The sequence below is a fragment of the Trachypithecus francoisi genome, unplaced genomic scaffold (assembly GCF_009764315.1).
Source record: "Trachypithecus francoisi isolate TF-2019V2 unplaced genomic scaffold, Tfra_2.0 Lachesis_group20, whole genome shotgun sequence".
In the NCBI taxonomy this organism is placed as follows: Eukaryota; Metazoa; Chordata; class Mammalia; order Primates; family Cercopithecidae; genus Trachypithecus; species Trachypithecus francoisi.
Window position 1 is genome coordinate 39,688,313 of NW_022681466.1, and position 26,388 is coordinate 39,714,700.

A 26,388-nucleotide genomic window follows, 5' to 3' on the forward strand; every position below is an offset into this window, starting at 1 on the left:
AATTTAAATGACCATAAACTGGTAGTCAACCTCAACTAAGCAACCACCATGTGCAAAGCACTATCAAAGCTCCTACAGGGAGTTAAAAAAGAGGCAATAACAATCATAATCCTACAAGGAACCCATAATCTAAACCATGCCCAGCCACTGGCCCCAGAAAGCCATAAACCAGCTTCCCCGTAGAATAATCTTAGCCAAGCTTTTGTCATTCCCAGCAGTGGCTATTAGTTTAAGCAACTCATTTCATACAATTAAAATATTAAATATGTTTTACTTTGTGCTTCAAAAATATATTTTGACAATCTCTTTCATCTCCCTTTTATAAGTCTCCTTTTAAAGGACTCAGGAGGGATGCAGGTTTAGAGCATGCTTGGTGAATTGTAAAGAACTTGTTTACAAGGCTTAGTTTTTCACTTGAAGTCATGTATTTTTAAAGCCCTGACTTAAATGATATCTTTAGATTATCACACATTCTCATCTAGGCTCTATTACATCTTAGTTTCTGAATATTCATATAATGACATCTTAAAGTGCCTGTTTGCAAGATACAGTCTAGATAGACATAGTTTCCTAAAAATCAATCAAGGTTTCCCTCAAGATTTATAATAGCTTGAAGGTAATCTAAAATTGTATCTATGTTTCTGGTTTTACCAAAGAATGGCAAATGCAAATAATGTTAACTTGAACGGTCTCTTTCCACTGAGAATGTTCATATTCTTAATTTACATTACAGTTTTGAAGATGTATGTCCAGAAATGTTATCATTCCAGTAAATAACTGAGGAACATATTCCCATTTTAGGATATTTAGGATATTGGTACAAATAACTTGACAATGAATTAACATCAACTTCTCTTTGGTTATGCAAAACAATGGTGTTGCTGGAATGGAATTTGTAGCCAAAGAGCCCAGGAACTTTGTTCATTTGTTTTGAGATGGAGCCTGGCTCTGTCGCCCAGGCTGGGGTGCAGTGGTACAATCTCGGCTCACTGCAACCTCCGCCTCCCAGGTTCAAGGGATCCTCCTGTCTCAGCCTCCCAAGTAGCTGGGATTACAGGCACCCGCCCACCACACGTAGCTAATTTTCCTATTTTTAGTGGAGACATGGTTTCAGGATGTTGGCCAGGCTGGTCTCAAACTCCCGACCTCAGGTGATCCACCCACCTCAGCCTCCCAGAAAGGTGAGATTACAGCCGTGAGCCACCGTGCCTGACCAAGCCCAGGGTTTACACCCAGCTCTGCCATTAATGATCGGGGTAATTTTGTCAAATCCTCTAAGCCTCAATTTCCATGTCTGTTAAATGAAGATACTAGGATCCACCTTGGAGGATAACTGCAAAATTGAAATGAGATGATTAAGACATTGGGCCTGGCCCACTAGAATGTTCCATAAATGTTGGCCCTCTGTGTTTTCCCTTCCCCTTAAAGCAAAGCCTTGCTAAATAAATGTCCACACAGACACACATATAATTATAATTAAATGTTTATACACTAAAAAAGTTGGCTTCACCATTTTCTAAATTTTCTCCTCTGCATACGAAATTATAATCTTAAACTGTTTCTCAAAATATCTAATGAGAAGCTTATTTTTAAAATTAAAACAAATGAGCAAGTAGGGAATAGTTCATTTTTAGCCTTGATGAATATAATTGAGGGTTTCATTTCTACACCCAAATACCTACTGGTTTCTGCAACAAAGGAAAGCAGTCATGACTTTTTTTTTTTTTTTTTTAGAGATGGGGTCCCACGATGTTGCCCAAGCTAGTCTCAAACTCCTGGACTCAAGCAATCCTCCCGCCTCGGCCTCTTGGGATTACAGGCACAAGCACTGCACCCGGCCAGACCTATGTTTTATGATTTAGATGTTACTGAAAAGTCAGTGACTTAGAGAAAGACACAAAGGCATGCTTATCACATCTGCCACGCAGCTAAGAGGAATGGTTAATATAGATATAACAGAAGCAAGAATCAAAAATGTGGTCAGTCCAGGCGCAGTGGCTCACGCCTGTAATCCCAGCACTCTGGGAGGCCAAGGCGGGCAGATCACTTGAGGTCAGGCGTTCCGGACTAGTCTGGCCAACATTTAGTGTAACTCCATCTCCACTAAAAATATAAAAATTAGCTGATCATGGTGGTGGGCACCTGTAATCCCAGCTACTTGGGAGGCTGAGGCAGGAGAATCACTTGAGCCTGGGAGGGGGAGGTTGCAGCGAACAGTGATTGTGCCACTGCACTCCAGCCTGGGCAACAGAGCGAGACTCCATCTCAAAAAACAAACAATAAAAACATGTGGTCAAACTTGAAACTAGTGGATGCCATTCATTGCATTTGTTTCAAAGTCCTATGGTTACGGTTGCTGTGGTATGGCTGCTTGTTTCTAGCAGAACACATACCCACAGGTCAGAGAGACAGCTTTGTCAGGAAATGGGGGAGGAGTCGGGGGACAGAGAAGACCAAGTGTAACTGACCACCTTGTCAGAAGCAGCCAGCAGTTTGATGCAGCTTCTGAAAATGACAGTGCTAGTGTTAAAGCTGAAGTTCCAGTGATTTCAGTATTGGTCTTCCAATATCTAAGATCAGTAAATAACGGCCCATGGGCCAAATGCAGCCCACAGCCTGTTTTTGTACGCCTCTCTAACTACAAATGGGTTTTGCATTTTTAAATGGTTGGAGGGAAAAAAAAGCATAAGGCACACAATATTTTGTGGCATGTGAAAATTTTATGAAATTCAAATTTCAGTGTCCATAAATAAAATGTTATGGGAACACAGCCACGCCTATTCATTTACATGTTGCCCTATGCCTACTTTCATGTTACAAGGTCAGAGTTGAGTAGTTGCAACAGAGACCTTACGGCTTGCAAGTCTCAAATATTGCTATCTGGCAGTTTGCAGAAAAAGTTGGTTGACCTCTGCTCTAACACATTGCGTTCAATATTTTCTAAAGGACAATAAGAAAGAGGAACCACAGGAATGGTGAGGGAGACAAAAGCATTTCATAAATTCAATCTGAAGGAATTGAAAGTAGTAAGCCAGTGGAAGAGAAGACCAAAGGACAACATTCTAGATTTTTTTTTTTTTTTTTGAGATGGAGTCTCACTCTGTCCTCTAGGCTTGAGTGCAGTAGCACGATCTCAGCTAACTGCAACCTCCGCCTCCTGGGTTCAAGCAATTCTCTGCCTCAGCCTCCTGAGTATCTGGGATTACAGGCGTCCACCACCACACCCAGATAATTTTTGTATTTTTAGTAGAGACAGGGTTTCACCATCTTGGCCAGGCTAGTCTTGAACTCCTGACCTCGTGATCTACCTGCCTCGGCCTCCCAAAGTGCTGGGATTACAGGCAAGAGCAACTGCACCCAGCCAACATTATAGATTTCTTTAAATGTTTAAAGAGTCAGCATGAGGAAGGGGCTTGTGTTTGTGTCACTATAGCGGTAGAAACAATCCTGAAAGCTCTAAGGAATCAGATACCAATTAAACATGAGAAAGCATCTTCCAACAAATCAAAGTGGAAAACTGCAGAGGTTATATTACCAAAAAGAGCCCACACCTAAGTGACAGCTGGTACTAAGCCCAGCTTATACCAGCAAGATGATTGCCACCCAAGATTATCATAGAAAGGACTCTCAAGTGGGTAGGAAGTTGAACTGGTTTAATACTCAAGTTCTTTCTATGATTTTATCTCAAAATAAAGAAAATTGGCCAGGCACGGTGGCTCACGCCTGTAATCCCAACACTTTGGGAGACCAAGGCGGGTGGATCACTTGAGGTCAGGAGTTTGAGACCAGCCTGGTCAACATGGTGAAACCCCGTCTCTACTAAAAATACAAAAATTAGCTGGGTGTGGTGGCGCATGCTTGTAATCCCAGCTACTTGGGAGGCTGAGGTAGGAGAATTGCTTGAAACCAGGAGGCAGAGGTTGCAGTGATGTGGTGAGCTGCAATGGCGCCATTGCACTCCAGCCTGGGTGACATGACAGAGCGAAACTCCATCTCAAAAAAAAAAAAAAAACAGAAAGAGTGAAAGAAAACAATCATAATTGGCAGGTGAGAGTGTAAAGAAAAATTTCTGCTACCACATTCACTAAGGATTAGACCCTACAGGGAAATCTTTTATTATATATTTATATAAGTATTTTTTTATATATAGTTATATGTAATAAATACATATCAATTAAAATGGGCATGTTAAAAAGAGGCCTTTCATTTAAATAGAGTACATCAGCTATAAGAAGAATCACATTAGGAAAAGAAGGGTTATTTTTAGAAAGAGGGCTCCGGTTACACAAAATAAGGAAAGGACATCCACTGCTAAATAAAATGAACTGAAATCTTTCCTTGTGTTACTACAGGAAATCAGCGTGGCACTACTTGAAAGAGGAAAAAAGTCTATATATAAAACGGAAATGGGGAGGAATGCGTTTTAAAAAAATGCTAAACTATAAACTACAGTTAAGGGCACAGTCGTGTGACTTATTTGCACCAGACTTCTTTGCAAAATAGTTTTGCAAATGACTTCCCAAAGCACAGCCACCTGTTAGGCTGTTACTTTGGCCTATTTCCAATGGCAATCTTGTCACCCGAGCAAGAGACACACCACCATAGCAACATAAACATCAGGATGCTGGAGAATGAAATTTAAAAAGTAGCAATTTATAGCCCCTGCAGGGCTGGAAATAAAGTAATCCTTAAGCCTTTATGACTATGACACAACATTCCCACTGGGCAAACTTAGAATCCCATGGACATCTCAGGATTTCCCATTGGCCATTTGGAAAGCAGAGAGTCCAAAATACCTATTGCACTAGAGGGTACCCCTAAAATAAAGGCATTTTAAAGTGTGAGACAGTGTCTAGTCCACCGTGATCCCCAGGTGTTTTCACACTCCCCACAAATGGACAATGACCACGACCCCTTGTATTTGCAGAGTAGGCTCCATATTGCATGAGATCAGCCCCTAATACAGGCCAAAAGAGGGCATTTGACAGTTGAGAAAATTGACAGGTGAGGCCCAGGAAAATGAGTCTTTCTCAGTCAAATCACTGATATCACACAGCAAGGACAGACTAGATCTTCTGTGTCCACACTCTTCCACAGTACTACACCAACCCCAACTCTGAGCAACTTACAGGTACTTTGGCTCAGGGAGATAAAATGCAAAAGTGTTTCATCAATAAGAGGGTAGAGTAAAATGAAAGAAAAACCAAGTTTAAAGTGACTATGCCTCTTTTCAGGGGTAAATTTTTGCATTGTTGGAATTTGCCGTTTGATATTGGAATACATTCTTAAATAAATGTGGTTATGTTATACATCATTTTAACGCACATTTTTTCACTTTTTTTGCTAATGACTTATTACTTGCTGTTTATTTTATATTTATTTTAGACTATGGAAATGATGTTAGACAAAAAGCAAATTCAAACAATTTTCTTATTCGAGTTCAAAATGTGTGGTAAAGCAGTGGAGACAACTCAACATAAACAACCCATTTGCCCCCAGGAATGGCTACAGAATGTACAGTGCAGTGGTGGTTCAAGAAGTTTTTCAAAGGAGACAAGAGCCTTGAAGATGAGGAGCATAGTGGCCGGCCATTGAAAGTTGACAACGACCAACTGAGAACAACCATCAAAGCTTATCCTCTGCTGGGCGCAGTGGCTCATGCCTATAATCCCAGCACTTTGGGAGGCCGAGGTGAGCAGATCTCATAAGGTCAGGAGTTCCAGACCAGCCTGGCTAACACGGTGAAACCCTGTCTCTACTAAAATTACAAAAGTTAGCCAGGTATGCTGGCATGTGCCTGTATGGCATGTATGGCATGTGCTGGGACTACAGGTGCCCGCTACCACGCCCAGCTAATTTTTTGTATTTTTAGTAGAGACAGGGTTTCACCATGTTAGCCAGGATGGTCTCGATCTCCTGACCTTGTGATCCGCTCGCCTCGGCCTCCCAAAGTGCTGGGATTACAGGCGTGAGCCACCACGTCCGGCCTTGAACACTTTTAAGTATTGATGCAAAAGCAAGTGGTCAGCTGTGACCAAATTCGCAATTCAAAAAGATCTAAGAAAAGCAGAAAGCAAGCTGAACATCCTGATTGGAGATGAGACACACCCAAACGTGTGTCTTGAGGTGGCTGCAAAGTCCTCTGGTCTGAGCCAGGGTGAGCAGGTTTTACCCCAGCCCATGATTTTGAGAGATGTTCAGGGCAGATCCTGCATGCAGCAGAGAGCTACAAAAGCCTGGACTCTAGCCCTAAAATCCCAATCCATTAACCCCGACGTCATTTCGCCACTGCATCTTTTTACTTTGTTCTTAACTTTTCTCAAAAAGAGAGAGGCCTGGAAGACCCTTGGGGCAGCTCCTTCTCCAGGTCTAGAGAACGGATTGTTGGCCAGGACAGCACTGAGGTGGTATTCTGGAGATGAAAAATAGATGAATCCATGATGAAGCTTTTGTGATACCAGGGATCTGGCTGCTTTTGATCTAAGAACCAGTACTAAACTCCCTCTTTAAAAAATAAGGTGTTCGCGGCCAGGCACGGTGGCTCACGCCTGTGGTCCCAGCTACTCATGAGGCTAAGGCTTCAGCTCAGGGAGGTGAAGGCTGCAGTGAGCAGTGATTGCACCACTGCACTCCGGTTTGGGCAACAGAGAGAGACCCCATCTCAAAAAATAAAAATAAGGCCAGGTGTGGTGGCTCATGCCTGTAATCCCAGCACTTTGGGAGGCCGGTGGATCACCTGAGGTCAGGAGTTTGAGATAAGCCTGGTCAACATGATGAAACCCCATCTGTACTAAAATACAAAAATCAGCCAGGTGTGGTGGCAGGTGCCTGTAATCCCAACTACTTGGGAGGCTGAGGCAGAAGAATTGCTTGAACCTGAGGGCAGAGGTTGCAGTGAGCTGAGATCACGCCACTGCACTCCAGCCTGGGCAACAGAGTGAGACTCTGTCTCAAAAATAAAGAAAGAAAAAAAATAAAAAATAAAAAGATGGTTTCCGACAAACATAACCAAAATGCAAAAGAAACAAATCCTAGAGAACATGGTCAAAAAGCTGAGCACCTACGTAAATAATGGCTAATTTTAAGTATACTTACCCCTTCAAAAGTGTTTTTCTTGAAAAGGCTTAAGGGGATTATTCCATTTGGACCCCTGATAGCCTAATTACCTTAAAAACACACATGCACACACAACCACCACCAACTTCCTTTTCAGACACATTTTGGCAAAAAGAAAAATCTCAAAGTATGCCCATATCTGCAGTACTATAAAGTCATACTGCTGAAAAGCATAATTACACTCAGCTGTGTCCAAGTTTCCGTCAAACACAATCCAAAAGAGGTGAACTATTAAGTCCTGAATCTAAAGATTTTCCATTTTGAACATGATGCCTCTTCATGAGCAGCAAAAACATAGTATCAAAAAATGAGCATTTGTCATGGCCTTCAATAGGCTAAGGTTTGAGTCTCCAGCCTGCAAGCTACAATCTGTACCCCGAAGATTAAATGCAATTCTAGTCACCAAACTCTTGGCACTTGGGTGAGGGGCAGGATTAAAAAATCACATTTATATCTTTAAACCTATCTCATTTTCACAGCGTTTTTAAGTATTGAGAAAAACCACTTTCATCCACTGTGTCAGTTTTATGGAGGCTACAATAATCCAGAATGATGACTCATGTGGGATGTAAGGGCCACATCAGTCTTTTCATCAGCACCAGCATCACTGTTATTATTTCAAGTTAGGGAAAACTCAGCAAAATGTTATCGATGGAGGACCATGCCACCAGGGCACTAACTATAGGAAATGTACACATTTCAGACGACATGCTCCTCGGCTCAAGCACAAACTTCTCTAGTGATAACCCCTGTTTTCAAAACTACCTGTCCAGGCCAGGTGTGGTGGTTCTCACCTATAATCCCAGCACTTTGGGAGGCCGAGGAAGGAGGATTGCTTGAGGCTAGGAATTCGAGACCAGCCTGGGCAATGTAACAAGATACTTCCCAACCCATGTCTGCAAAAAGAAAAAAATTAGCCAGACATGGTGGTGCAGGCCTGTTGGTCCTAGCTACTCGGGAGGATAGCATAAGCCCAGGAGTGTGAGGCTACAGTGAGTCATGATGGTGCCTGGGCAACAGAGTGGGACCGTATCTCTAAAAAAAAAAAAAAAAAAAAAAAAAAGAAAGAAAAAACCTGTCCAGATAAACAGGTGATTACAGATCCCTTTTCTCAGCCATCTATCCAATGATGTTTTTCTACTTTAATTGCTAATTACCAATTTAATAAGAGCGCTGTTTTCTATAACTTTTAAAATATATACATAAATACATACGGGGTCTCACTGCGTTGGCCAGGCTGTTCTTGAACTCCTAGGCTCAAGCGATCCTCCTACCTCATCCTCCCAAAGTGTTGATTATAGGTGTGAACCACTGCTCCTGGCAACCATTTTTTTTTTTTTTCTTGAGACAGGGTCTTGCTGTCGCCCAGGTTAGATTGCAGTGGCACAATCTCGGCTCACTGCAATCTCTGCCTCCTGGGTTCAAGTGATTCTTCTGCCTCACCCTCCCGAGTAGCTGAGACTACAGGCACCCGACACCACACCCAGCTACTTTTTGCATTTTTCATAGAGACAGGTTTCACCATATTGACCAGGCTGGTCTCGAACTCCCGACCTCGTGTTCTGCCCATCTTAGCTTTGCAAAGTGCTGGGATTACAGGCATGAGCCACGGCGCCTGGCCCATCTTATTTTTTAAAGAGGGAGTTTAGTACTGACTCTTATATCAAAAGTAGCCAAATCCCTGGTATCACAGAAGAGATGGGGTCTCACTATGTGGCCCAGGGTGGTCTCAAACTCCTAGGCTCAAGTGATCCTCCCGCCTTGACTTCCTAAAGTGCTGGGATTACAGGCATGAGCCACCAAGCCCGGCCTTCTTTTTTTTTTTTTTTTTTTTGTTGAGACGGAGTCTCGCTCTGTCTCCCAGGCTGGAGTGCAGTGGCCGGATCTCAGCTCACTGCAAGCTCCGCCTCCGGGTTTACGCCATTCTCTCGCCTCAGCCTCCCGAGTAGCTGGGACTACAGGCGCCCGCCATCTCGCCCGGCTAATTTTTTGTATTTTTTTAGTAGAGACGGGGTTTCACCGTGTTAGCCAGGATGGTCTCGATCTCCTGACCTCGTGATCCGCCCGTCTCGGCCTCCCAAAGTGCTGGGATTACAGGCTTGAGCCACCGCGCCCGGCCCAAGCCTGGCCTTCTTTAACGTCTGTGTTGTAGATGTGTAATGTTTTGGTAACAGTAAGAGTTAAATAAATACCTTTTGTCCCCAGTAGGAAAACGCTTCTCAGACTGGATTGAAACTCTGAAGACCAACGTTTTTCTAGATACTTTTTTGGATAGTGTTCATGACAAACTGCTCCTTGAAAGTGACAGGACCATTGTACTATAAAATCTAATAAAGCCCAGGTCATTGGCTATAGGGAGTTGAAAGCTCTATTTGTAGATATCACTAACAGAGTTGACAAGAATGAAAATGTTACACGGTTAAGGCCGGGCGCGGTGGCTCACGCCTGAAATCCCAGCACTTTGGGAGGCCAAGGCTGGCAGATCACGAGGTCAGGAGATTGAGACCATCCTGGCTAACACAGTGAAACCCCATCTCTACTAAAAATACAAAAAATTAGCCAGGCGTGATGGGGGGGCGCCTGTAGTCCCAGCTACTCGGGAGGCTGAGGCAGGAGAATGGCATGAACCCGGGAGGCGGAGCTTGCAGTGAGCTGAGATCGCACCACTGCACTCCAGCCTGGGCGACAGAGCAAGACTCCGTCTCAAAAAACAATCAAACAAACAAACAAAAAAACTGTATACTCAAAAAGGTTTAAGACGGCAAATGTTGTTATGTGTGTTTTAACACATTTTTCTTCTTCTTCTTCTTTTTTTTTTGAGGTAGAATCTTGCTCTGTAGCCCAGGCTGGCGTGCAGTGGCGTGATTTTGGCACACCTCAACCTCTGCCCCCTGGGTTCAAGCAATTCTCCTGCCTCAGCCTCCCGGGTAGCTGGGGTCACAGGCATGCACCACCACGCCCAGCTAACTTTTTTGTATTTTTAGTAGAGATGGGGTTTCACCATGTTGGCCAACTCCTGACCATGGTTTCCAACTCCTGACCTCAAGTAATCCGCCTGCCTTGGGCTCCCAAAGTGCTAGGATTATAGGCATAAGCCACCGTGCCCAGCCATTTTAACACATTTTTTAAAAAACAGTAAACATTAATAAAAAACTCACCAGGATATACACATCCAATAAAGTGCAGTCCCCTTCAAATAGTTCCTTTTAGGTGATAACGTGTTTATTTCAACAGTGCCGATACAAAGCAAAACATCTTTGAATCTCCCCTGGGAATCTAGGGCAGGTTTAGGGGTGCTTTTTTCATTATTTTTAACGTTCTTGATCATTTTGAATGTTGAAAAGTCTTTTAGAGTTCCAATTTCAAAATAATAACCGTGTTAAACTTAAAAATATTTATTTTAGCCAGGCACAGTGGCTCACACCTATAATCCCAGCACTTTGGGAGGCCAAGGCTGGTAGATCACTTGCGCTTGGGAGTTTGAGACCAGCCTGGACAACATGGTGAGACCCTGGTCTCTGAAAAAAAAATTATTTTAGTCCCCATGCAGTGTGACTATAAAACAATAATGTTAATCTGGCTGTGTGGTTTAGAAACTGGATCTGGAGGCACCGCTAGTAAAAGTGAGCTGGGGTTTTCCAAGGCGCAGGCATTTCAGAGAGAAGGGTAAATATATAACTCTGAATAGTACATTCTGATCATTTTTAATACCTTCCAATTTGCTTACCTCCACCTGAAGAATTTTAAGTTTTCAACTAAATGTGCCAAAGACATGGTGCTGCTTGTGTGTTCCCATCATTTTGAGATACTAATTTTGAGAAACTCACAGGTGCTCATGAACTAACATCTCTGCTGATGACGCCTCTGAAAGCCAAAGGTTTTTACTGCCATTAAAAGGAATAATTTCCAAGAGTGTAGGGGTGGTTCTCTTTTTAGAGCACGAACTACAAAAGTTATTTGCAAAGAGGAATATGATTCATTTATCAGAGTTAAACTGAAGAATGTCACTTGGTTTAATACTTAAGTAAAATCGATCATTTGATGGGACATAAAATTTCTGGACCACTTTCTTCTGTTACTGGGACAGAACATCTACCTTTCCCTAATTATTTCCTTGTATAATCCTGAAGGGTTATTTAATCTCTAAGAAATTGAACTTTTTGGCCTGGCATAGTGGCTCACTCCTGTAATCCCAACACTTTGAGAGGCCGAGGTGAGTAGATTACCTGAGGTCAGGAGTTCGAGACCAGCCTGGCCAACATGGTGAAACTCCATCTCTACCAAAAATATAAAAATTAGCTGGGTGTGGTGGTGGGTACCTGTAATCCCAGCTACTCAGGAGGCTGAGGCAGGAGAATTGCTTGAACCCAGGAGGCGGAGGTTGCAGTGCAAAGATCATGCCGCTGCACTCCAGCCTGGGTGACAAAGTGAGACTCCATCTCAAAAATAAATAAATAAATACATAAACTAGTTATGTTCACATAAAAACACACACACTAGTGCGCAGAAACACCTGGATCTGGCCTTAATGCAGCAAATATAATCAGAAACTGAACGTGTGTGTGTGTGTGTGTGTGTGTGTGTGTGTGTGTAAGATGACATGGGGCGGGGGAACAGTCTTTGGAGATAAGCGGCTTAGATTAAGTACTTAAACAACATTATTATAGGGTATCATCAAAGTACATTTGTTTGGCCAATCTTATTTATCTGGGTGATTCAGTCTGGGAAAGAAACCACACTCTAAAGATGGTCAGATATGATGCAAAGGAATTAAAGAATGATGATTTTGGCCAGGAGCGGTGGCTCATGCCTGTAATCCCAGCACTTTGGGATGCCGAAGCGGGCGGATCACCTGAGGTCAGGAGCTCGAGACCAGCCTGGGCAACATGGTGAAACCCTGTCTTTATCAAAAATACAAAAATTAACTGGGCATGGTGGCATGTGCCTGTAATCCCAGCTACTCGGAAGACTGAGGTAGGAGAATCGCTTGAACCCAGGAAGCGGAGGTTGCAGTGAGCCAAGATCATGCATGCCATTGCACTCCAGCCTGGGTGACAAAGCGAGACTCCGCCTCAAAAAAAAAAAAAAAAAAGAATGATGATTTTTTTTTTCTTTGCTCAGGAATAAACAGGAATACCAGAAGGTCAAACTTCACCCAAACTTAAAAAGATTAAAAAACACACACACACATTAAAAAAGTCATTGGGTCAATCTGACCAAGAACTTACGCTGGCTACATGTTTAGATACATGAGTCGACTTCCACTAATGTCCGATGAGGAGTTTTAAGAGAGGCCCCTTTGTCAAAGTGCTGGGAAACAGAAGAATTAGTCACTTTAATGCTTGATGTCAAAGTCTTGGTGAGCTCTGGCTTCAGTATTACTAAGTCAACAAACAGTCTTGTATAATGTGGCTCAGGCAGTCAGCCAGGAAGTGGTTGGTGACCCCAAACTCCTTCCTCCACTATGGTTTGCAAAACCGGTGGCCAGGACAGTGTGTCCTCTGCAGTGGGGCTCTCCTCTAGCAATACGCCACCTGGGAGATTTGCCCAGCAGAACCTGGTGTGATTTTCCATCCTAGACAGACACTATTGAGATGAGGCTTCAATAGCCAGTTAGCCACCCTTAGAATAAAGCTCCTGATGGGAAGGCTTAAGGACATCTGCCAGACAAACATCAACAAGGCAAAGGACTTATGTGCCATGTGGAACCATCTTCTCCTGAATGTGTATTCTGGGATTTATTCTGCTAACACATGATTTCCCATTCAATGCTCACAGAAAGCAGAGATATGCACCTGGAGCCAGAGCCAGAACAATCCTGGGTTCCTTCGGAAGCTGGTTCTTCTACTCATGATGGTCACAGCCTCCATGCCCTTGTGGGGACCCCTAAGGATCCTGAGCTCTGACAAGGAAGGTTCCTCAGACCCCTGCAACCCTGTAGCTGGCCTTAAGGCAGCTATTCAAGCCATGATTACTTTTTTCCCTCTAAGTATCATGTTCTGACCTAAATTGCAGTCATTCTGGTCCAAATCTGGTAGATTTTTTTCCCACACTGCTGCGGAAGAGAACCTCCTCCTCTGGAAAGCTAAATTCAAGACAACCAGAGCCATCTCAAGGACAGGGACTGTAAATTTTCAATTTACACAAATTCACATTCAGCACTCTCTGCCTCTCAATGGCTCTCTCTCTCCTTCTCTCTCTGAACATGGGTATCTATTCTGCTCAAACAAATCTGTAAGCACTTCTATTTCTAAAAAAAAAAAAAAAACAGCTTTGGCCATGCACGGTGGCTCACGCCTGTAATCCCAGCACTTTGGGCGGCCGAGGCAGGCGGATCACAAGGTCAGGAGTTCGAGACCATCCTGGCTAACAAGGTGAAACCCCCGTCTCTACTAAAAATACAAACAATTAGCCGGGAGTGATGGCACGCACCTGTAGTCCCAGCTACTCGGGAGGCTGAGGCAGGAGAATCGCTTGAACCTAGGAAGCGGAGGTTGCAGTGAGCCAAGATTGCACCACTGCATTCCAGCCTGGGCAACAGAGTGAGACCCCATCTCAAAAAACAAAGCAAAACAAAACAACAACAACAAAAAGCTTTATTGAGATGTACTTTACATACCAATTCAATGGTTCTTTTTTTTTTTTTTTGAGACGGAGTCTCCCTCTGTCACCCAGGCTGGAGTGCTGTGGCCGGATCTCAGCTCACTGCAAGCTCCGCCTCCCAGGTTCACGCCATTCTCCTGCCTCAGCCTCCTGGGTAGCTGGGACTACAGGCACTGCCACCTCGCCCGGCTAGTTTTTTGTAGTTTTTAGTAAAGACGGGGTTTCACCGTGTTAGCCAGGATGGTCTCGATCTCCTGACCTCGTGATCCGCCCGTCTCGGCCTCCCAAAGTGCTGGGATTACAGGCTTGAGCCACCGCGCCTGGCCTTCAATGCTTCTTAATACACTTAACAGACCTGTGCAACCACGTCCATCATTTATTTTTAAACAACAATAAAACCTCTCCAGGATCCTCTGGCCTAGATGCTCCAGGAGGGCAGGGATCTACCTGCCTTGTTAGCCGCTCCAGGCCTAGCACCTGGCACAGAGCAGGAGTTCAATAAAGTATCTGTGAATGGATGTTTTCATGATGCCAACCTGGAACCTCCATAGCCCTCTTTTCCAGATTCAAGAAATAACTACTTCTCTAATTTAGCGAATCTTCCTAGGAGAGGCAGAATGGCCCTCAAGATTCCCACTGACTGGTAAGCCCTTTTGGAAAAGCATCGAGAAGTCAGAGACAGCAAGTCAGAGATCTGAAGTTGCAGCAGAAGCTCCTGCTGGCCTTGCAAGAGCAAACTGCCATGTTGTGGAGAGGGCCACATGGCAGGCCACGGCAGGTGGCCTCTAGGAGCAAGCCTCTAACTGATGGACTGTAAGGAATTGCATTCTGCCAACAACCACATGAGCCCTGAAGACAACTCCAAGATCCAGAAAGAAAGGCAGCCTGGCTGACACCCTGATGTCTGCCTTATGAGACCCTGAGCAGAGAATCCAGCCATGCCACACCCAGACTTCTGACCCACAGAATTTGTGCACTCATAAATGGGTGTTGTTGTAAGCCACTGAGTTTGTGACCATTTGTAACATAGCAATAGAAAACTAATATACGGCCAGGCGCAGTGGCTCACTTTGGGAGGCTGAGGCGGGTGGATCACTGGAGGTTAGGAGTTCAAGACCAGCCTGTCCTACATGGTGAAACCCTGTCTCTACCAAAAATACAAAACTAGCCGGGTGCGGTGGTGCTGGTCTATAGTCCCAGCTACTAAGAAACCTGAGGCGGGAGGATTGCTTGAACCCGAGAGGCGGATGTTGCAGTGAGCTGAGATCACGCCCCTGCACTCCAGCCTGGGTGACAGAGCAAGACTACGTCTCAAAGTAAAAAAGAAAAGAGGCTGGGTGCAGTAGCTTATGCCTGTAATCCCAATACTTTGGGAGGCCAAGACAGGTGGATCACGAGGTCAGAAGTTCGCGGCCAGCCCGGCCAAAATGGCGAAACCCCGTCTCTACTAAAAATACAAAAATTAGCCAGGCATGGTGGTGGGCACTTGTAATCCCAGCTACTCGGGAGGCTGAGGCAGGAGAATCACTTGAAACCAGGAGGTAGAGGTTGCAGTGAGCCGAGATCATGCCACTGCACTCCAGCCTGGGCAACAAGAGCAAGACTCCAAGGGAAAAAAAAAACGAGAAAAAGAAAAGAAAACTAATATACAAACTCCTCTGGGAGTTGGGAGGAAAGCAGTCTCATTGCAATAACTCCTAAATATATATGACCAATTTCAAACTTCTCAGGGGTATCACTAAGAAATTTTAAAATGAGGATGTTTTAAATACAAAAGATATCTCTAACTGGTAAAATTTCAGGCAGTATAGAAGCGAAAAAATTTTAAACCTTTTACAGGAGGCCATAGAGGATCAGGCTTCCTTAAATGGTTTCTGTTTTTCTCAGCTTCTTTCTATCCATTCATTCAACAAATATTTACTATGTGTGGACCCTAAGTTTAAGCACCAGAGTCGCACTGTCCAGTAGGGCAGCCACAAGCCACACGTGGTCCTTGAGCACTGCAGAGTAGCCAGTGCAAACTGGGATGTGTGTCCACGGAAAATACACACACGATTTCAAAGACTTAGTATGAAAAAAAATAAGTGAAAAGATTGTATCAGTATCTTCTCACGTGGATTACATGTTGAAAAGATAACGATGGCGATAGATAACAAACAAGTAAACAAAGTAAGTACAAATTGAGATAAATGCTCTGAAGGAATAAACAGGTGTGGAGAGGCAGATAATAGAGGATATAATTAGGGAGAATATTAAGGAAAAGATTATTTTATTTTATATTTTATTTTGAGACACAGTCTCGCTCTGTCAGCCAGGCTGAAGTGCAGCCTCAATCTCAGCTCACCGCAACTTCCACTTCCCGGGTTCAAGCAATTCTCCTGCCTCGGCCTCCCGAGTAGCTGGGATTACAGGCATGCACCACCATGCCCAGCTAATTTTTGTATTTTTAGTAGAGATGGGGTTTCACCATGTTGGCCAGGCTGGTTTTGAACTCCCGACCTCAAGTGACCTGTCGCCTCGGCACCCCAAAGTGCTGGGATTACAGGCGTGAGCCACTGTGCCTGGCCAGAGATTTAGATGGGGAAAAAGCTATTGTAGATGGAGTGTTCAGGAAAGACGATGCTAAGGGTGGGATGTTTCCACTTGTAAACCCATGAGTTTGGTATAAACTTTCAAGTTCTAACCCAGGACAGCAGCAGGGGCTGGGAGCATGAAAGGGTGGTAAAAGGCAGGTTGGTCAGTTGCAGGCAACCACACTGCTCTACTCCCACTGGGTCCCATGTAAATGGCGCCCCCTGGCGGTGTGCAGCCCTGTGACACTGTTCATTTGAATGATTCGGACGTTATTTGTAAATTAGAGGTTGCATAGTACAAAAAGTAAAGCTTCCAAGATGATTTTTCCAGACAACTCTACATTTTCCAGATACGACTGGTTTGTCCATTTTAATATTTATAATATATTTGTGCCTTATCCTCCTTGTAACCTATAAGAAAACTCTTCACTTGGGAATATACAAAATTCCTGATTTCTAGTCTGAAATTCTCCTTTTCCTCTCCCAGTGGGCTGAATTTGTTAAAGATACATAAAACCTTCTCAGTACAAGTTAGCTGATTTCTAGAACTCAGTCTGTTTATCTGAACCGGGGCAAAAGTGTTACCTAGTTTTCAAAAAGTTTTCAGACTTGCCTAACACTACAGGCCTCCAGGCAACAGAAAACAGGCCAAAGCCCACACAAGCCAGCCAGGGTGCTGCAATCTCACTCAGGCTGCTAAAGCAATGAATCTAGATGTACTTTTCCAGTAATTACTGCTCCTGAAAAACACATTTACTGCCTGTCATTGTGCATACACTTTCACATTTTTAAAAATCCAAAACGTTGTGATTTCCCACTCCCTATCTCATACCTACACATCCCTGGGAGAGGGGAAGCTCTTAAAGAGGTTGAATGCTTAAACTATATTAATTTATTTTAGGCTGGGCGCAGTGGTTCACACCTGTAATCCCAGCACTCTGGGAGGCCGAGGTGGTTGGATCACCTGAGGTTAGGAGCTTGAGACCAGCCTAGACAACATGGTGAAACCCCATCTCTACTAAAAATACAAAAATTAGGCCGGGTGCGGTGGCTCAAGCCTGTAATCCCAGCACTTTGGGAGGCTGAGACGGGCAGATCACAAGGTCAGGAGATCGAGACCATCCTGGCTAACATGGTGAAACCCCGTCTCTACTAAAAAAATAATAATAATAATACAAAAAAACTAGCCGGGCGTGGTGGTGGGTGCCTGTAGACCCAGCTACTCAGGAGGCTGAGGCAGGAGAATGGCATAAACCCGGGAGGTGGAGCTTGCAGTGAGCTGAGATCCATCCACTGCACTCCAGCCTGGGTGACAGAGCGAGACTCCATCTCAAAAAAAAAAAAAATACAAAAATTAGCTGGGCATACTGGCAGGCACCTGTAATCCCAGCTACTTGGGAGGCTGAGGTAGGCTACTTGGGAGGCTGAGGTAGCCAGGAGAATCGCTTGAAACCTGGGAGGCGGAGGTTGCAGTGAGCCAAGATAGTGCCACTGCACTCCAGCCTGGGCGACAAGAGCAAAACTCCGTCTCAAAATAAATAAATAAAGTATATTAATTTCTTTTAATGCCTACAATAAATAATATTCTCCAGTCACCTGAAACAACAGCCTTACTGAAATGAATATTATTTGCTTTGCTTTGGAATATCAGTCACACTCATGCAATCAGCCACAAGGTTTCTAAATTGACTTAAGAGCCTTAGCAACTTCCTCCATATCACAATAAGAAAAAGCAAAAGTTAATTACTACCTACTTTTAACCAGGGTTTTGTTAACAATAGTTTGCTTCCCTGATCCCTGTATCCGTTTCCTGTGCCAGGTACTTCCACCCAAGTCACTGGGAAAATGCAGCTTCTTTCATGGACAGAGTCAATTTCACTGACCAGCCAGGAGGACAGCATCTGCTCCTTGTCTGTTCCATTAGTGTTGAAAGGTTTGCACAAATCTATTTACCCGCCCTCCTTTCCCTATGCCCTTTATGACCAAGAAAAAAAAAAAAAAAAGGAGCTTTGCCAGACAGCTAGGCAAACCTCCACTGTCCCCTGGCTGTGGAACTGTGTCTGGAGTTGGTTCCTTCTGGTGGGTTCTTGGTCTCGCTGACTTCAAGAATGAAGCTGCGGCCCTTTGCCGTGAGTGTTACAGCTCTTAAAGGTGGTGCGGACCCAAAGAGTGGACAGCAGCAAGATTTATTGTGAACCATGAAAGAACAAAGGTTCCACAGCCTGGAAGGTGACTGGGCGGTGCGGGCGGGGGGGGGCTTTTATTCCCTTATTTGTCCCCACCCATGTCCTGCTGATTGGTACATTTTACAGAGTGCTGATTGGTCCATTTTAGAGAGCACTGATTGGTCCATTTTACAAACCTCTAGCTAGCCAAAGAGAGCTGATTGGTGCGTTTTTGCAGGGTGCTGATTAGCACATTTTACAAACCTCTAGCTAGCTACAGAGTGCTGATTAGTGCACTTTACAGTCCTAGCTACAGAGTGCTGATTGGTGCGTTTTACAATCCTCTTGTAAGACAGAAAAGTTCTCCAAGTCCCCAACCCCACCCAGAAATCCAGCTGGCTTCACCTCTCAGAACAAGCCAATGAAACTACCTGGATCACCCAGAAATCACACGCATGATGCTGACCTTGGTCCCTTCTCAACAGAAAATTTAAAGTAAAATAAAACAACCTCTCAATATCGTGCTCATTCTTGAGAAAACTTTTTATAGAATTATCTTACTCAGAATAAAATTTTTATACCAGACAAGGAAAACATTTTCCAAATTATGTTTATGGGAAACCTTGGGGAAAGTCTGTGAGATTAATCCAAGGAGTCTTTATCCTTTATATTCAGAGGTATTGACGCCAGCAGCAAACTTAAAATCTCTTCCTTTCAATAATTTCTGCCTGAATATGTTTGCAGATGCATTTCAGGAAAATGGTTTAAAGCAGAGAACAAGGAGCACTGTTCGGCATTTTGGCATTTCCATTCATGTCATTCCAGAGGCAGCACCACCCTGATCCCAAATCTGTTCTCAGAAATGTGCGCAAGAAAACTCTCCGGGGGCCCTGGGGGCGCCTGGATGAAGTGCACTGGCTCCCTGCCAGGGCAAAGAACAAAATAATATTCTGTAAGAAAAAGTTGTTTTTCTTTTCTTTCCTTTCTCTTTTCTTGGAGCAGAGGCAAGTGTTTCTATTTTTCTGCATTGTGCACCAAATCCCTAAAGACCACAAATCAATCCCTAAAAGTATACACATTAATGTTAATGCAGTCAGAACAGGAACTGCTGAACAAGAACTGATTTTTTGTTTGTTTGTTTGTTTTTGTTTTTTTGAGACAGACTTTCGCTCCTGTTGCCCAGGCTGGAGTGCAATGGTACAATCTCGGCTCACTGCAATCTCCACCTCCCAGGTTCAAGCAATTCTCCTACCTCAGCCTCCCAAGTAGCTGGGATTACAGGCATGCACCACCATGCCTGACTAATTTTGTATTTTCAGTAGGCACGGGGTTTCTCCATGTTGGTCAGGCCGATCTCGAACTCTCGACCTCAGGTGATCCACCCGCCTCAGCCTCCCAAAGTGCTGGGATTACAGGCATGAGCCACTGCACCCGGCCAGAACGGTTAAACAATACAGAAAGCAATGAAAATGAAAGGATTCCTGCCTTAGATAATGTTAGGATGTGCTTAGCGTCTCTTGAGAGATGCTCATTTTACTAACAAGTACCTCTGGGGTGAGGGTGGCGGGTTCAGGGTGATCTTCAGACTGTGCTCCAAGGAGCCTCCTTGGTGAGCAGGTCGCTCACTGAGACCAAGGAGTGGCTGGCGGAGGAGGCGAGCCACCCTTCCAATAGGTTCAAATGGGGCTACCCTATGTGCTCCGCTAAGCACATAGGGTCGGAGTCCCCAGCCACCTTCTACTAGAGACTAGAGCTAGTGTACCTGCTTTACATGTGGGTCCTCAGGAGAATATTTTCTTCCAGCAAGGTATCTCAGAGGAGGGAGAATTCCATACAGTAGAACAACCTTGAGCCTTAAATCAGACCTGGTTCTAGCCTAAAGTTTGTCAATGAGGTAGACAGCTTAACTGCACTTTCTACAGGTCTAGACTTCATCATAAAATGAAATGGCTCACCGGGTGTGACCTCTCAGGAGTTCGAGACCAGCCTGACCAACATGGTGAAACCCTGTCTCTACTAAAAACACAAAAATTAGCCGGCTGGGGTGGTGCACGCCTGTAATCCCTGCTATTCTGGAAGCTGAGGTAGGAGAATCTCTGGAACTCAGGAGGCAGAGGTTTCAGCGAGCCAAGATTGCACCACTGCACTCCAGTCTGGGTAACAGAGCGAGACTCCATCTCAAAAGTAAATAAATAAATAAATAAATGGCTCAATTATAAATCATCTGCAATACTCCTTCTAGGTCTAAAACTCTAGAATCAGCTGGGGGCAATGGCTTACACCTGTAATCCCAGCACTTTGGGAGCCCAACGTGGGCGGATCGCCTGGGGTCAGGAGTTCGAGACAAGCCTGACCAACATGGTGAAACCCCTTCTCTACTAAAAATACAAAAAATTAGCCAGGAGTGATGGTGGGCACCTGCAATCTCAGCTACTTGAGAGGCTGAGGCAGAAGAATTGCTTGAAACCAGGAGGTGGAGGTTGCAATGAGCCGAAATCATCCCACTGCACTCCAGCCTGGGCCACAGAGTGAGATTACAGCTCAAAAAAAGAAACAAACAAAAACTCTAGAATCTATGTCTACCTCTACCAAATGTTTCAAATGAAGATAATGACAACTTTCTCTCTATAGCAACTCTCAGCTCTCAGGAACTTTTCCTGTTCATACCTTTCCAACAGGCTTATATTGAGTTGAGACCCCTACATTTAACACAAACGAGGGACTATTCCAATGAAATGTTTTAATTAAAATTAATCTGTGGAATGTTACTTTTACTAATTGTTTACTCTGAAATTAATGTCTAAAACACACACACACACACACACCAAAAAACCCCACCAACACTCTATTCTAGACAGTAGCTCAGCTTTATTTTCTTGATCTCCCAGAGATGTTCTTTTTTCCTGGAACTAGGGAACATTTTATGTGTTAAAATAAAGTAGTAGAGGAATAGTAGAGGCCAGTACCATCTACAGCAAGACAAAAGGCCTCTGATTTTTCATTTACTTGAGAGTGCTGACTTTATCTGTTTTCAAGAAATGTTTTTCCTTTTGCTGGATTAAATACTAGTGACAGGCAAAAAAAGCAGAGTAAGCAACAACCAATAATGGGTTTCACCATGCTCTCCTTCTGGCTTGCCTATTAACTAGCTGTGTGGCCTGGAGCACATTACCTAACCTTTCTGAATCTCAATGTATTCATCTGCAAAATATGGATAATAACACACCAGTGCCACTAATGCTCCACTGCCCACCACCACCAGAGGGTCAAATGAGGGAGAAGGTATAAGGCCAGGCACAAGAAGCAGGCAAAGTATGGATTCTCTCACTGACTCTTCAAAGCATAAGCATTTGCTTCATTTTCAAAAGTATGGATGCTGCTACCAATGAACTCCGGTGGTTAAACAGAATCAAGTTCTAGAAGTTCCATGTAGGTTGGATCAGTCCAGAGTCAACCAAGAGTGGAAGCAAAAGTTAGACTCCCAGGCCGGGCACAGTGGCTCACGCCTATAATCCCAGCACTTTTGTTTTTTGAGACGGAGTCTTGCTCTGTCACCCAGGCTGGAGTGCAGTGCCATGATCTCGGCTCACCGCAAGTTCCGCCTCCCGGGTTCATGCCATTCTCCCGCCTCAGCCTCCCAAGTAGCTGGGACTACAGGAACCTGCCACCACGCCTGCTTATTTTTTTGTATTTTTAGTAGAGACGGGGTTTCACCGTGTTAGCCAGGATGGTCTCGATCTCCTGACCTCGTGATCTGCCCGCCTCGGCCTCCCAAAGTGCTGGGATTATAGGCGTGAGCCACTGCGCCCAGCCATCCCAGCACTTTAAGAGGCCGAGGCAGGAGGATCACTCAAGCCCAGGAGTTCAAGACCAGCCTGGGCAACATAGCAAGTCCCTGTCTCTACAAAAGTAAAAAAATTAGCCAGGTTGGCAGCACACACCTGTTTTCCCAGCTACTCAGGAGGCTGAGGTGGGAGGATCACTTGAGCCCAGGAGATGGAGGCAGAAGTGAACCAGGATCACGCCACTGCACTCCAGCCTGGGTGACAGAGCAAGACCCTGTCTCAAAAAGAAAAAAAAAAGTTAGGCTTACAAAGTTTACCTAAACATCTTCTTTGAAGAAACTCAAGTTGCTTCCTCGTTTTCAGTGTTAAGGTCAGTGTAAAAGGGGATGGTGGAGACTGTGGAATTTACTATCAGTTCTGACTTCAGGCGTTTAACATCTGGCAAACTAGGCCTCATTTCTTCATCCATCATCAGATTTAGCTAATCTGAATCCTCTTAATTGGAAACATCTATTAATCTAAATTGCCCTCCTGCTTCTCTGACAAAGCAGAAAATGACTTCAGAATATGAACCTTACAGAAACTGAATCATACTTTAGCCAAAATGAATTATACATTAAAGAATTTATAATTATATTACAGGTGGAGTCTGATGAGTCTGATTTTGTTGGCCAATTAAGAAAGGAAGGGCTGGCCGGGCGCAGTGGCTCAAGCCTGTAATCCCAGCACTTTGGGAGGCCGAGGCGGGTGGATCACGAGGTCAGGAGATCAAGACCATCCTGGCTAACATGGTGAAACCCCGTCTCTACTAAAAATACAAAAAACTAGCCGGGCGTGGTGGCGGGCGCCTGTAGTCCCAGCTACTTGGAGGCTGAGGCAGGAGAATGGCGTGAACCCGGGAGGCGAAGCTTGCAGTGAGCCGAGATCGCGCCACTGCACTCCAGCCTGGGCGACACAGCAAGACTCCATCTCAAAAAAAAAAAAAAAAAAGAAAGGAAGGGCTGGCTGGGCACAGTGGCTCATGCCTATAATCCCAGCACCTTGGGAGGCTGAGGCAGGCGGATCGCCTGAGGTCAGGCATTCAAGACCAGCCTGGCAAACATGGCGAAACCCCATCTCTACTAAAACTACAAAAATTAGCCAGGCGTGGTGGCAGGCACCTATAATCCCAGCTACTCAGGAGGCTGAGGCAGAAGAATTGCTTGAATCCGGGTGGTGGAGGTTGCAGTGAGCTGAGATCTCGACATTGCACCCCACCCTGGGCAACATAGCAAGATTTCATCTCAAAAAAAAACAAAAAAGAAAAGAAAAAGGAAGGAAGGAAGGAAGGACGGACAGAAGGAAGGAAGGAAGAAGGAAGGAAGGAAGGAAGGAAGGAAGGGCAGGCCTCCACCTATATCATTCAAATGTAATTACCCCATGGTATACCTGCGGATATTTCGGTACAAAAACAAAAGTGGGAAAAGCATCTGCCTGAGTGTTTCAGAAAGCCTGAAAAGGGAACCAACTAGGATAAAGAGATTTTGTAGGTAGTAGAGAAGCTTCTAGAACTGGTTCTTTTCTTGATTATCACCTGTAATTTTCTGTGTATTCCAGGCAGTCCCAACATTGCTCCTAGAATCCAAACTCATATCAAAAAACAAGGTCATTAGGAGATAGAGTAGAGGGATCCACGCCTCCCAGGTGAATTACTCCAGCTCAACTGCTAGAGTTGAGAAGGTGGGACCATCTCCACCTCTTCTGGAAAGACTCCTATTAACCAGTCCCATTCGTTTGCCTTTCTCTTTCCCCACAAAGCTATGTCCTGCTTCTCCACTTACAAGGTCATATGCAACTCGAATCTCTGTCTACCCATCTGGCATCCACCCTTCCAGACCCTACTTAAATGCTACCTCCTCAAATGCCAACGAACTCCAAAACTCCGCTGATCATTCTGGTGGAAGCTGATCTCTCCCTCTTTGGCAGCCTGTGTACCCATGATGCGTTTTGTAAACTTGCAGCTACTTTGATTTTGTCTTGGATTGTACTTGGGTCTTGCCTTAACCCTTGGTCCAGATGGCAAATACGGACAGCCCCTGTGAGCACAGCCACGTTCTCAGTTAAGGATCTTTTTCTCTCTCAAAGCGCGTCGCCCCTCTCATCAAGTGGTGGCTCAATAACATATCTGATAGTTTCATGGCACGAGAATTAAATATAAAGATGGTGTAGGTGGCTGATTTCATGTGTGTTGCCACACCAAACCACACTAGTGAGTTTCACGTTGCCGTGCTTGGCTTTGGGCTCCCTCACTGTCCCTGGACAGAGACGCTCAGTAGTCGTGAAATCACCACAAAGGTGGGGAGGAAGAAGGGGAAGAAAGGGAAGCCGGGGCTGGAATAATCCTGTCTGAGTCACCACTTCCTGAATGCTGGAGCTTCGCAGGTTCGGGAGAAGGGCAGCAGAACCGCGCTTGGAGGACTAGCCCCCGCCCCGAGCCCGGCGCCCCCCGCCGGCAGCCGCTGCCCCGGCACCACGTGCTGGAGCGCCCTCCTGTGGCCGCGTCGCAGCTCCAGCCGCTCCCGGCTCGCGCGCCGACCACGCTCCCCGCGGCGGAAGAAATAACAGACGCAGAAAGTTTCCGAGCCAGGCGGTTTGCGAAAGGACAGAGCCGGGTCCCGAGCCTCGAAGGGCGGACGTGCCGAGAGCGGCGCCCAAGACCGTGGCGACGGCGAGAAGTCCGGCCCCGCAGGGACCTCCCCCAAGGGCTCCGAGGTGCCCCCCGCGGGGCTCTGGGCGTGCAGATCCCGAGGGCGCAAGGCTCCTCCTTGCACCTCGACCTGACCGCAGAGGGCGGGGAGGGGAAGCTGGGCCCACGGCCAGGACGGGGTGCCCCCCAAACCCCAGCTACAGCGCGCGCCGGGGGCTCTTGGGTTTGCTTTATTCATTTTCTTATTTGGAAGGAGGGGGCGCACCCACTCCCTTTGGCTCATTGTGATCCCCAACAGTCTGGATTCTGGGCGCCCCCAAAGAGCCCACCCGGAGTCCGCCGCCCCACCCAACGCCGCCCTCCCCCGCTGGGGTGACAAGTGGAAGCCGCAAATCCCCTCCCTCCTCTCCTCCAGCCTTCGGGCTTGCGGGGTAACGTCCACCTGGGTTTCCTGCCGCTAGCCCGGGGCTCGCCGGCCAGGAGGCGGCGGCGGCTGTCCCGGAGCGAGCGAGGCCGGGCCGGGCGCGGCGCTTACCTCGTCTACGGTGAGCGGCATGCAGATCCGGTACTCTTTCAGCAGCATGGTCCTGCCGGCCGCGGATCCCCGGGGCGGGAAGCTGAGGGCGCCCTCCAGACCAGCAAGCCTGCCGCCCAGGCGCAGGGCAGGGCGCCCGGAGCCCAGCGCTCGTAGCCGGCGGGCGAAGCAGCCCCCGCGGCGCGCTCAGCTGCTGGCTTCCTCCTCTCCGCCCCAGAGCATGTCAGGGTTTGGGTCCGGGTGTTCGCAGCTCCTCCGCCTCCTCCCTCGCCGAGGCTGGTCCTCCCGGAACGCGGTGTTGCAAAGTCAGGGAGGTAGGGAGGGAGACCCGCTGGCGACGGCTCTGCTCGGCAGCCCAGGGTGGTAGGAGCGGCCGCCAGATCAGGACATGCCCGGCAGCGAGCGAGGGAGGAAAAAAGAGAGATTTCCAAAAATTAAAACGAATGCACAAAAGTCACCCGCTCGATCCGCCTCCGAAAGCAGACGGGAACCTGGCGACCCCCCTCCTCCGGCGGGTCTGCCCGATGCTAATGTCACCAGGAACACATTGCAGCCGGAGCCGGAGATGCTGACTTTCCAGACAAAGGCTCGATCGGCTCCTCTCCGCGGGCGGTAAACAAGATTTCCTGCTCTTTTTAGGGCCGGTCCCCGCGCCGCTCCGGAGCTCGGCTCAGGGAGAAAAGGGAAGCCGCCGCCGCTCGGCTCTGCCCGGCTGGGGCCCCGGGCGCCTCCAACCTCAGCTCGCGGCTGCTAGGGGCGGGCAGGAGGAAGCTGGCGCCTTCCGCGCGCGTCCCCTCCCCCGAGTCCCTTGGCTCCCCGGGCGCCGTGCGTGCCCGCGAGTTTGCAGCCACCTCGCCGGGGCCGGAGCGTCCGCGCCGATGCAGTGTGCCTGGGCCCGGGAGGTGGGTGCGGGAGGAGCGAGCGC

The 26,388-nt window shown here is 46.3% G+C and overlaps 1 protein-coding gene across 2 annotated transcripts in view; it reads right to left on the minus strand.

Moving 5' to 3' along the window:
* Nucleotides 1–26,388, minus strand: part of PITPNC1 (phosphatidylinositol transfer protein cytoplasmic 1) — a 327,211-nt gene extending 300,823 nt beyond the window's left edge. Inside the window, exon 1 of one of the 2 annotated variants that reach the window (XM_033183893.1) lies at nucleotides 25,464–26,388. In XM_033183893.1, coding sequence (XP_033039784.1) covers nucleotides 25,464–25,511 — 48 coding nt within the window. In that variant the 5' untranslated portion in view covers nucleotides 25,512–26,388. The remainder of the gene's footprint in view (nucleotides 1–25,463) is intronic. The other variant, XM_033183896.1, reaches the window with a different exon arrangement.